This window comes from Hippocampus comes, unplaced genomic scaffold (assembly GCF_001891065.2).
Source record: "Hippocampus comes isolate QL1 unplaced genomic scaffold, H_comes_QL1_v1.1 scaffold186, whole genome shotgun sequence".
Lineage (NCBI taxonomy): Eukaryota > Metazoa > Chordata > Actinopteri > Syngnathiformes > Syngnathidae > Hippocampus > Hippocampus comes.
In genome coordinates, this window is record NW_017806236.1 from 2191193 (window position 1) to 2202573 (window position 11381).

The 11381-nt window shown below is 40.7% G+C and overlaps 3 protein-coding genes across 6 annotated transcripts in view; all 3 read right to left on the reverse strand.

Annotated features, from left to right (window-relative positions):
- Positions 1–6072, reverse strand: part of tdrd12 (tudor domain containing 12) — a 19469-nt gene extending 13397 nt beyond the window's left edge. For 2 of the 3 annotated variants that reach the window (XM_019856932.1, XM_019856929.1), the window contains exons 1-12: positions 5453–6072; positions 3539–3703; positions 3322–3458; positions 2682–2798; positions 2557–2612; positions 2404–2489; positions 1811–2009; positions 683–735; positions 475–548; positions 333–398; positions 205–256; positions 63–136 (exon numbers count right to left, since the gene is read on the reverse strand). In XM_019856932.1, the coding sequence (XP_019712491.1) occupies positions 63–136; positions 205–256; positions 333–398; positions 475–548; positions 683–735; positions 1811–2009; positions 2404–2489; positions 2557–2612; positions 2682–2798; positions 3322–3458; positions 3539–3703; positions 5453–5476 (1103 nt within the window). In that variant the 5' untranslated portion in view covers positions 5477–6072. The remainder of the gene's footprint in view (positions 1–62; positions 137–204; positions 257–332; positions 399–474; positions 549–682; positions 736–1810; positions 2010–2403; positions 2490–2556; positions 2613–2681; positions 2799–3321; positions 3459–3538; positions 3704–5452) is intronic. The other variant, XM_019856930.1, reaches the window with a different exon arrangement.
- Positions 6073–7519: 1447 nt separating this feature from the next.
- On the reverse strand, positions 7520–10439 carry faap24 (FA core complex associated protein 24). Of its 2 annotated transcripts, none has more exons than XM_019856927.1 (4): positions 9923–10439; positions 8826–8962; positions 8610–8765; positions 7520–7920 (listed from the first exon to the last, which is right to left on the reverse strand). In XM_019856927.1, exons 1-4 carry the CDS (start codon positions 10017–10019, stop codon positions 7669–7671), a joined length of 642 nt encoding a protein of 213 aa, XP_019712486.1. In that variant the 5' UTR covers positions 10020–10439; the 3' UTR covers positions 7520–7668. The 2 variants fall into 2 exon arrangements, with proteins under 2 accessions (XP_019712486.1, XP_019712485.1); XM_019856926.1 differs by having other exon boundaries at positions 8826–8968.
- Positions 10440–10789: 350 nt separating this feature from the next.
- Positions 10790–11381, reverse strand: part of LOC109507625 (dynein light chain roadblock-type 2) — a 1919-nt gene continuing 1327 nt past the window's right edge. The window contains exons 3-4 of the mRNA XM_019857215.1: positions 11115–11282; positions 10790–11030 (exon numbers count right to left, since the gene is read on the reverse strand). Coding sequence (XP_019712774.1) covers positions 10987–11030; positions 11115–11282 — 212 coding nt within the window. The 3' untranslated portion in view covers positions 10790–10986. The remainder of the gene's footprint in view (positions 11031–11114; positions 11283–11381) is intronic.

Genomic DNA, 11381 nt, shown 5'->3' on the forward strand with positions numbered 1-11381 from the left:
TTTTTTTTTTTGCTGTTTCACGGTTGCTGGAGTTTCAGAGTAGTGCCGAGCATTCCGCTTACACTTCCTGTCCTGTGCTGGATGAGCTTGAAGAATGTTGAGGTGAATACTTAATCAGATCCTCGGGTTGACTCACCTGTAATGTTCACATATGACCGTAATTGCCGTTGTCTTACTTTTAATTATGCTTTACATAAAACTCACATTTGTCTCTGCCTCCTGAAAGCTGCTTGCCGGATTGAGGAACCTCATGAACCTGTGCAGACATCAACCACACAGTCATCCGTTGCTAGCCACTCGGACAACGGTGCGACCGTGATATCATCACACACCTGAACAGAGTGAGGTGAGACTTGAACGTGGCGGCCAAGGAGGAGACAGATTCCTTCGACGAGTCACTGAAACAACACATTGCCGTCACGACTCATCTTTTTTTTTCTTCTCTTAACCTCATTCACGCTGATGCACTTTCACCTTGCTGATTGGCTGCCTGGTAACGTTTGTCCATCTGTGGGCTTTGACCTGCTAGTTCCCTCACTCATTGGGCTCTGAAAAACAGCGACCAAGGATGGATGCAAAGTGAATATAACAAGGACGACATGAAAACAATATGGATACAAAATAGAAACAAACTGGATGAAAATGACACGTCAGTGGGCACATTCACTAAAAAAACACTGACCTGAGAGGGTGCTGTCATCCCATCACAGCCTCCAAGTCTAGCTTGCCTCATCACTGAGGGTCACATGACATTTGGTAAATGGCACGAACATTTCATAGATCAGTGGTTCTTGAAATTTTGACACGTAATAAAATACTTGGCTCTCCAATACCACCATCATGGCCAACATCAAAATATAAGTTTAGTGTTTATCAAAAAGAGACACAGACGTTTAATTCATAAAGCGTATGTTTAATATGATGGTAAGCCACTGTAACGTTAAGCATAGTTTGAATATTAACACTGCATTAAAATATGGGAACATAAATAAAAAACTGTTTTGGCCGTTAATGAACTGGAGTTCACCGACTAATGCCGCCGTAATCCATAGTACATGCGACAATATGTGAGCGTAACGCAACAGGACATTGTGTTACATCAAACAAACATGGTAGCCTGTGTGTGCTCATGTTCGCATCCAGACACGACTGTCCATATGTCAGAAATGAAGTCTGGGCATCAACAATAACGTGCTTCCTTTTCACAAATTACATATACATACACACACACACACACATATATATATATATATATATATATATATATATATACACACACACATACATATATATATATATATATATATATATATATATACATATAATCAAGCCTCACAAATGAACAAAACGATGACGGAATACATACATACATATACACATATATACACACACACACACATATATATATATATATATATATATATATATATATATATATATATATATATATATATATATATATATATATATATATATATATATATATATATATATATATATATATATATATATATATATATATATATATATATATATATATATATATATATATATATATATATATACACACACATATATATATAAAATAAAAACAAACGACTTGTCAACTATTAAATTCATTGTCAACACTTTTGATCATAAATGTCATTGTGAATAGTCAACTAATTTTTGCAGCCCTTTTGTTGGTTGGCAAATACTTTTGGTATGGTAAAGGTGGCCCACCGGTAATGCACCTTAAGTGTTTGGCAAATGCCCCGCCAAAAAGTTACCACGATAACAGAACAAAGATTTTGGCTGAATGTGTTTTTACCTGGAGGAGGAGCAGTTTCTAGTGTAAATGGCACTGGAGTGGCTGTGGCTCGTGCTGCGGGCTTCCTGGCAGGTGTGTTGAGGCTGTGGTGTGTAAATCTAAAATGGTGAACATTGAGCTGTTCCAGCTTGCTGCTGTCAGAACAGTCTTGGCTGTGAATGGCAAACTGCTTGGAAACCAGTTCATCATTCACACATATCTGAAAATAAAAAAAATAATGTTCAGACTCATGACATATTAAATGCGTAAGCTCAATAGATGTACTCCCAGTCTTATATGGGACATTTTAGGGAAAAGTAACTTTTTCATGTGCTGTAAGCAAATAGCTGTATGTCTGGAGTGCCGACTGACCCATCAAGTGTGACATTAAACAATCAAGTCCATATTGTTACCAAACTATATTGAATGAGGGAATTTGGAAACAAGAACTCTTAATTTGAGAAAGATACACATGTAATATCTCCTTTAAAGCAGTGTGATTTCGTGTTGACTGCTTGGAGATTGGAAGGGAATAATTGTCCCTAAAAGGATGGTCGTAAAACATAGTATGTAGACATTCCATACATGAAACGTTTATATTCAAGCGAGGTGACCTTGACGCTCTTAACGGTCACGTAGAGCTCGATGGCGGTGGAGTTGGACTCGTCCTTCATTAGAACAGCCTCCATCTGACTTGAAGCTTTGACATGAGGAAAAACGTGTGAGTGATGAACACTGAAAAGCATTGCGCATGTCATGAGGCTCACTCTTGAGAAGGTCATGCATGTAGGATGTGGCTGAGCTGTCCCAGTGGCTGGATGGCCTGCAAACAAAACACACGTCCATCACAAGCAAACTGTATTATGGAGTTCGAGATTATGAGCACTCTTACGCCAGCTTGGCTTTCTCGCAAAAAGACACTTGGAGCGTCAGGGGCTTGACCCTCGCCAGATGGAACCTCCGCATCCAGAATGGCAGCTGGAGGAAGTCCTGCTTGACATGTCGGATTCTCAAATGAGGATGAGAATACAACTTTAGATATCAACTGCCACAATCAGAAAAAGTTGATTTAGCATTATCAAAAACATGATACGATACCCATACAAAATATTCATGTATGGTGTAAGTATTAATATTGTCCAATTGGAGTCATCTCACGCTCTACACTCTAATAACTGCGCGATTTTGAATGTGTAGGCTTTAAAAGGCACAGCAAACATGGTGAGTGATGTGGGAGTCATCGAATGAGAGGGTAGAGTTGGATGCAGTGATCAGCTAAATAAACTTAGCTAAAGATATTCAAGCTACCTTGAGATGGATTTTTTTTTTTTTTTTGGTGTGTGAAATGATGACTAAACTGAATTTCTTTTCCGCAATCTTTGTTCTGGGTTCAGTGCCACTGCAGCAACTTATTTCTAGCTGAAAAAATTGACTTTGAATGCTTTCGTGACGGAATTATTCAAGTTATTCCAATAAACCCTCACATAAAGCAGGCAGAGAACATACACACACAGTGTAGAGTATGGTCTTACTGGCTGAGGAGGACAACCAGAGATTCTCCATGGTCCAGCAGGTCACAGTAAGCAAGAGACATATGCGAGTCAGAGACAATGGACTGCAGCCTGGCCCGGCACCATATCTTCATCTGGGACCAGTACACCACACACACCTGCGTCAAACACACATACATCCCATCAGAGAACACACCCACCCAAGTCCATGAGACACAGCTGACTGAGCGAAGCTTACCTGTCCCTCCTCCAGTGAGGAGGGTGTCACCACACACTCGTCACTGGTGACATCCTCATAGAAATTGTTCATGTGTACAAACAGCTCGTTGTACTGATGCTTGCCCACCGCCTCCATGCCAGCGAGGCTGTCCAGCTGGGCCCAGATGCATGAAGGGTCCACAAACTGCCATGTTGGAAATAGAGATTCTTATGCACACTTCCAGATGAGCAGCCAAAAACACCAACTCTTACTTCTACAATTAATTTAATCATACGACTAAACGGTACCACTGATGTCACAATTAATCACCGTGACATACTATTGCTAATTTAATTAGGAGTACATATTGTTTCCTTATTCCATTTGAAAACCTGCGATAGCTCTACATCAAATACAGTAAACCAGGGGCCCCGAACCTTTTTTGCCCCACGGACCGGTTTATGTCAGACAATATTTTCAGGGACCGGCATTTAAGGTGTGGCGGAAATAATACAACAAAATAATATGGTATGAGCTGCATGAAAACTGTGGCGTTTTCGAAATATAATAATAAACACAAGGAGCGTCTAATCTGGCTGCAACACTCCGATCGCTATGGCAATGTTTAATGCCTTCAAAATACGATACAACGCAAATTCAAAGTGCATGAAAATGACGACTCACCACAGCACCCAGCTTGATTTTCTGCAACCAGACGGTCCCATCTCGGGGTAATAGGAGACAATGACACCTCAAGTGTGTGGTTTATGTCCAGTCTACTTCGTAATTTTGTTTTCGTCGCCGTTGCTGCAGAAACCCCCCGCCTCACACAGGTAGGATGTCGGAAATAGCAACAGTGCTATTGTGGCCATCTCAGAGTATTCAGCCAGAATTTTAATCCAGTTTTCTCGAACGTACTTTTAAGGCCGCCGTCATTTGCGATTTCCAGCAGTTTTTTTTTACTCATTTTGCGAGCTCCCGCGTTTTGTTTTGAAGTAATCGGTCACGTGAAGGAGAAGCGCGGCTTGACGTGTGTCAAACGTGACACAGAAGGATGTAAGGGAGTATCCGGTAGTTTTTCAAAATAAAACATTTCGTATTCCAAAATAAATAAAACGGAATTAAGGCAAGTTCTTTCTGTGCGGCCCGGTACCAAATGCCCGGCGGACCGGTACCGGTCCGCGGACCGGCGGTTGGGGACCCCTGCAGTAAACCACTTCCCAACCAACCGAGGCAGATGGCCACCCCACAGTCTCAGGTCTGTGAAAGGTTTTTTCCTTTAAGGGAGTTCTCTCATCTCTCCTTCCAGAATTCCTATACAGATTCGCTACATACTGTCGTAATTTTAATTTTTCTTAGCCTCCGTCACCCAGTTCTAGCTCAAGTAGGTAACTTTCTGTATGCTGTGAAATTATGCTGGAATTTAATTAAAATACATGGAAGTCTCATTGTCTGCTCATATAGCCTGGACAGAATTCACGCTTCTACCAGGAAGAATTGAATGTTTCCATAAAACATGTTCACAATCACTGCCAAGAACACATCACACATCATTTCAACAAAGGATAGATAACTGAACATGCGCCGAGTGGAACAATGATAAGTGTTGCGTAGGGGAATTATTTTTGCATTTTCACATTAATGCAGCCTTGAGAGTAAATTAGTCAAAGACTGACATAATTCAAAATAGACACGTTGTTACGAACGATTAGACATTTTAACCAATGTTAATTATTTGCACTCTACTGTATTTTTGCATTTTCACATTAAGGCAGTATTGTGAGTAAATTAGTCAAAGGCTGACATAATTCAACAGACACGTTTTTACGAACTATTAGACAATTTAACCAAAGTTAATTATTTGCACTCTATTCAATCTTTTATTTGAGAAATTAAATCGAAGACAGAAATGTGGCAAGACATTCAAGTGATAAGAATTAGGCCCCAGTTTACCTTCAAATTAATCAACTTGGACATCGTCTTTAGCCTCGAAAACACTCGCTTGGTCTGAGAATATGAAAAAATGCAATAAAATAATGCGTTATTCAGAGAACGAATGTTAAGTTACTTTGGCAACTGGCAATGTGCGATTTCACAAAATGGCACTTGGTTAACAAGCCAACATTAGCCCGCGCCATTTCTCCCTTTGGAAAAGAAACTGTACCACATTACTTCAACTTGACGTGATACACGTTTACTGGTAATAATAAAAGCGTAAAAACGACTCTATCATTAACTCTTTGATTCCAATCGATATGAAACTGAACGGCGGCATATATTAAATAATAGGACGGAAAAGAAACACCTGCTGCCAGTAAAGGACAGTCAAGTGGACCGGTAGTTGACCACTACACGTGCAATCTCTACCGACGATGAATGTTGGTGTTAACTTCTGGAGAGAAAACGCAAAACCAGCCAAATACGGTTTCCTCGATTACAATGCTTAAAAATATTGTATTTGAAAACAGAAGTGGTAATTGTACTCACACGCTGTACTTAGTAGAAGTACACATCAATCAAATAAAAGAAACCCAGTGAGACCAATGTCTCTTTCCCCCCCAGGGGCAATATGGCCAACAAAGAATAAACATATATACACACCAGTGGCGATTGCTCTCGGACTGCTAGGGAAGCTCGGCTTCCTCTAAAATGTCAAAGAATAAGTGATCAAATATATGAATGTAAATTTCATTGTGTGTACATGTCATTGACTAAATATGCGCTAAAACGTGCTCAACTTTTGTTCCGAATCAGCTTCTTCTTACTGGTTACGACGCGACTCCCTTCTCATTCATTCCCGCAGCTTCGCTGAGCGAAATGGTGGACGCTGAGCGTCAGCAGAGAGTCTACCATCCAGACGCCGAGCGTCTCAAGAGAGTTCAGGGTAGGTTGTCCCAATGCGTTGAACGGAGACGAGTCATTGGATACAAGCTGGTTTTTGTCCCGCCCACGGACGCTCGGCGTCTCTGCGACTGGATGGCAGTGGGAGGGTACCGGACGCTCGGCTTTTCTGCATCAGATTGGATGATCTGTCTGAGCCTGTGTGCCAGTTTGATTGACATCGAAATGAGCCAATCACCGACCTTTTAGTGTCGGCATCCGTGTGAGTAATTTTTCAATTCGCATTCTGTTCTGAGTTGAGCTGGAGACTTCTCCTAATCATCTTAGCGACACTCTTTGCTGTAAACAACTAGCGACAAATTAATCTTTTATTTCTGGTGGGTTTTATTGTAGTTCCTGTAGTTGTAGGACACTAATTAAGTCCCTGGAAAATACGCCTTGTTGGTGTGACAGGGTCACAGATCATTTTCTTGAAAAGGAACGGAGAATAGAATTCACGTATAAATAAACGGACACATTTTATGATGTCGGCCAAAATTGAGCTTCCCGTCTTTGACAGACCAGCATCCGCCACTGATACACACAGACACACACACTAATTCAACAGGTTTACTTGAGGAAACAAAACAGAAAAAGCACACGAAAGTATTTCAAGTATACACGTATTTGTCAATAATTTACTCGACCTGTTTTGATAATTTTGCAAAAAAAAAGGCGTAAAAATAGTTTCCTCAGATTTTTTTGAGCACTGAGAATTTAGGATTGTTCACACGGCACACATTTGCTCCGGCGCTACACCGATGTATTTTGTTGCGATATATTTTACACCGGAGCAAATTTTGTGGAGCGGTCACACGTACAAAGCCGCTGAGCGTGTTAGCACCGGCGCAGTGTCGGTGCAGCTCCACTTGCGGTAACACGGCAGTTTCTGCAGCGGAGCAAAACGACAGAAAACATAGCTGTCGTGTTGGTTCTTTTTAAAACTTATACACATCTCAAGCAACTATGTACAGGTACGTCCTTCTCCTTCTCGGTCTCAGTGCCTTCTGCTCGAGAGTGACCGCCCCCGAAAACGTAAATCAACGATGACTTCAATGACACTCAGAAAAGCAAACATGTAATGCGCCAAACAGAAAATCAGAGAGGAAATCACCCAATAAATAAATTCCACAACCAAGATTCAAACCCCAAACTGTGAGGCACATGTGCCAACCATTTAACCGCTCCATTCATAAAATCCATACGGCACATGTTCAGAGGTTTTGCGACCAAAACATCCCAGTTCTGTCCAATTACAAGTTCCGAATCATCTCCAGAGTGGCCGCATGTCATCTTCCTGCCGCAGTGGACTTGTGGAAGAACGTGTGGATGTTTTGTGCAGCAGTCTGGCCCACAACGACCTCCAACTCTGCGACGGTGGCGTTGCACAGCTGATGAATGCTGGAGAAGAGCTCCAGCAGGGCCAGAGCTTTGACCTGGCCAACCCCAGGAACTTGCTGCACTGTCGCCAAGACCAGCGGGTCCAAGAGTCCAGATGAGCTTTTTCTTCTGAATGGGTTCTCCTTGCCGGCGGTGTGAACCTGCCACCAGAAATAAGAACACTATCACCATCTAATATTTAAGCAACCGTGTTGGTAATCATGCACTCAGTCACTAATGATTAGGGAGTAAGAAATCACCTGCACTCCAACCATTTACTGTCACCAAAAACGTATTCATTAAGTAGGGGTAGGCATGGAAGAGGGTCTCACCCAGTTTATTTGTAAAAGTCATGTTCATACACCACTGTAATGACTCATGGATTCCTGTAGATTTCAGCCATTGAATTGCTTTGGATTTCAGATCAGGACAGCTTTGCGGTAGAAGATAAAGATCACTGTTAAGTTTGACATGTTTATTTTCACAAAAGCTTGTTGTCTCCCTTTCTTGGTCAGAAACTGTCTTTGGAGCAACCAAACCATGTTCTACTACTGATTACCAAAGAACGGAGAAAGAAACTTTTTTTTTTCTGGTGAAAGAAGAAAATCTTGCATTTGGTAGGTTTGGTGGTTCTATGGTCACAGAACACAATATTCTTTGGGTCTTCAAAGTGCTATCAACGAGTGGCAACATGGGGTACTGCGCTCAAATGTCTGACATACAATGAATCAATTAATTTTTTACCCCCACAATTTAACCAAACTATTCTGTACAAAAAATTGCTTTTTGCTGACTCAGGTCAACAAAGCAAAGCTGGACAGCAACCTAACTCAACAAAAAGTGATGTTACCATTTGAAGGAGAAGTTGTGATGCCTCGGTCTGCCCGCCGACCGGTAGCAGCGTCAAGCCGAGCTCCAACACGACAAACTTCTGGACGGCCCAGAAGTACTGCTCGACCAGGCGTGTTTTCTCCACTACGACCAGCTCCTGGAAGCTGCTGCAGGCCTGCGATGTCAACACACCGACTTAGGACAAAAACTAAATAGGTGAGAAGCTCAAACTCACATTCCTGTACCGAACCAGCTTCCTCTTGTAGGCAGCACCGGCGATGACATCACATTCGGAAAGGTAGAGAATGCAGTTCTTGTTTGGGAGGAGGAAGTCGGCCACGCCAAGATCGCTCTCGAACAGGATTTTCACTCCTCCTCCTGGAGCAGAGAAACAGGATTATTTCAGAGATTTGGTTCAAAACACATTACACTCTACATGCTTGAGGATAGAAGCTAAAAATATGCAAAAAACTGACAGCTATGTACAGTGAAAGAGTATTTGCACCATTCCTGATTTCTGTGTTCTTTGCATATTTATCACACACACAAAGATGTCAGTTCATCAAACCAATTTTAATATCACAGAGACAACCCAAGAAAATACCAAATGCAGTTTCTAAATACTATTTAAATTTATTTAGACACACACAATAAAAAAATCTAAAGCTACCTGTCCTTATGTGAAAAGGTAATTGTTTCATTTGCGTCAGCGATTATCCTGCACAGTTGTCACCTGAAGTTAGCCGAAAATAAAGATTTATTATTTCTAATAAACCGGTCGTGTGGCTCCGTTAAAGCATTCCAAAAGTAAAACCTTATTTTCTGTAAAAATCCCAAGACATATTTATGTTATGTCTGTGGAAGATGAGGCAAAATGATGTTTAAAAAAAAGCATGAGCTTGTTTGGTATTAGAGGAGGAATAAAGCAAAAGCCGTTTTGAATGTCACTATCATTTGCGTATTAAATGCGATGGAGGGAAAACAGTTAAATCGGATTTTTAGGAGGGGAAAAAATACTTATTTTAATACCTTATGGACGTGCTGTTCAGCAGATTTTAGTTCAGTCAGGAATAGCCACGTCTCAATTGACACTAAAATACTGCATTTCACATTTTTAAAGCAAACCTGCGCCAGGTGAACAAAAACGTTTCGTTGTGGAAAACATGCCATTAACAGGTTTTAAATATCACTGCCATTTGCCTTTTCTACTAGCGTGTACGAAAATTCAGCAAACATCGGATTTCCGTTTTTAAAAAAAAACGAAATGCGCTTGAGATATTTAACCTGAGTTCTGCAATAATTTCATATTTCCCTTTTTTTTTTTTTTTTTACCTTTCAAGCTTTGAATAAGCGACGAGTTTCTCCACTTCTCGCTCGCGATGACATGTCCGTATGCAGGGACAGTCAAAGTCGCTTTCTTGCTCTCCATTATGTCAACATACAGTACACGTACGTATTAGTTTGGATAAGTGAGACAAGAAACGTAACTTGGCAGTGTCAACCTTAATCACTTATTGTTTTGGAGCGCCTTGTCTTTTTCTCGTCTAAAACATGACACTGACGAGGACCACATGCGATATGTCGCCCCCTGAAGGAAAGAGGCGCAATCATAGCCATTCCGTCACAGATTTTATTCGTCTAGAATGCATTACATTTCTGTTTATTATTAATGTTATATTCACAGAAAATAGCTTAAAATTGACATTTCTAACTCAAATTTTGGAATGGTCGTACTTGTACCTATAGACGGTGCTTTTCTTTCTATATTAAAATAATTTTCAGTGACTCCACATTTTTTAACAACAGTGTATTATTTTTGGCAACGCCCCTTCCCCAGCCCTTGGTCTTTTTTTTTTTTTTTTTAAGATAGGCCCGAATTTTAGAGGCATTTTGTACATTTCGAATATAGGGTATTTGCAGTGTGCTTTTCATGACGAAAGAGAAGATAAGATAAGAAAACCTTTATTTGTCCCACAATGGAGAAATTTGCGATCTACAGCAGCAAAATTGAAGGCTGGCTGTTGAGATAAAAATAGACTACATATAGAGTACATACTGCATAACATACCCTTCATCTCAAGAATTACAGTTAGGTTTGGAATACTTGTAAAATATATTCCCTCGGGCAACATGTACATAATTTACGAGTCAGTTGTTCTCCACTGATTATGAGGTCAATGTCAAAAATGTCACGGATGATTTGTTTGTTTGTTTTTTGTACCAGTCAACCACTGTGCAGTACTAGTAATTGTTAAATTTGTCATTAATTTTCATCCCCCAGTCCCGGTTGTAGCCTGCCTTTCAACCCAAAGTCATCTGAAACAGGATCCATCTCCTTGGAACCATCATCAGGAACAATTCAGGACTTCCCTTGAATGGTAACACATTAGGGCACCTCAGCCATCACACCTCTGGAGGACGATGACCAGACAGTCGTTCTCTAAGGACACACAAGATAAGAAAAGACCAAGTTGTTATTTTCAGTTTCTCAGATGATTTGCCATAATTATTTTGACAATATTACCAGGTGCGATCATGATTTCTTGATTCTTAGTGCCAATGCGTAGGACAGTGAGATTGTTCTGAGGGTCAATGTCCCTCACTGTGCTGGTGGCCATTATGGTCAGATGACGAAGGAGTCCTGCGTACTTTGCAGCCTTGGAGTTCTCAAACGTTGATCGGACTGGGATACCTGTCAAACAGCATTTACTTCTGTTAACATTATATATTCTGTGTGTGTGTGCGTGTGCGTGTGTGTGTGTATATATATATATATATATATATATATATA

Excerpts from the sequence above, each read along its gene's own strand:
- faap24 (XM_019856926.1), bottom strand. The coding sequence starts at position 10,019 with ATGGAGAGCAAGAAAGCGACTTTGACTGTCCCTGCATACGGACATGTC. Across the intron at positions 8,969-9,922 it reads GCTTATTCAAAGCTTGAAAG|GAGGAGGAGTGAAAATCCTG; the intron begins GTAAAAAAAAAA and ends TCTCTGCTCCAG. Across the intron at positions 7,921-8,609 it reads CACAACTTCTCCTTCAAATG|GTTCACACCGCCGGCAAGGA; the intron begins GTAACATCACTT and ends TTCTGGTGGCAG.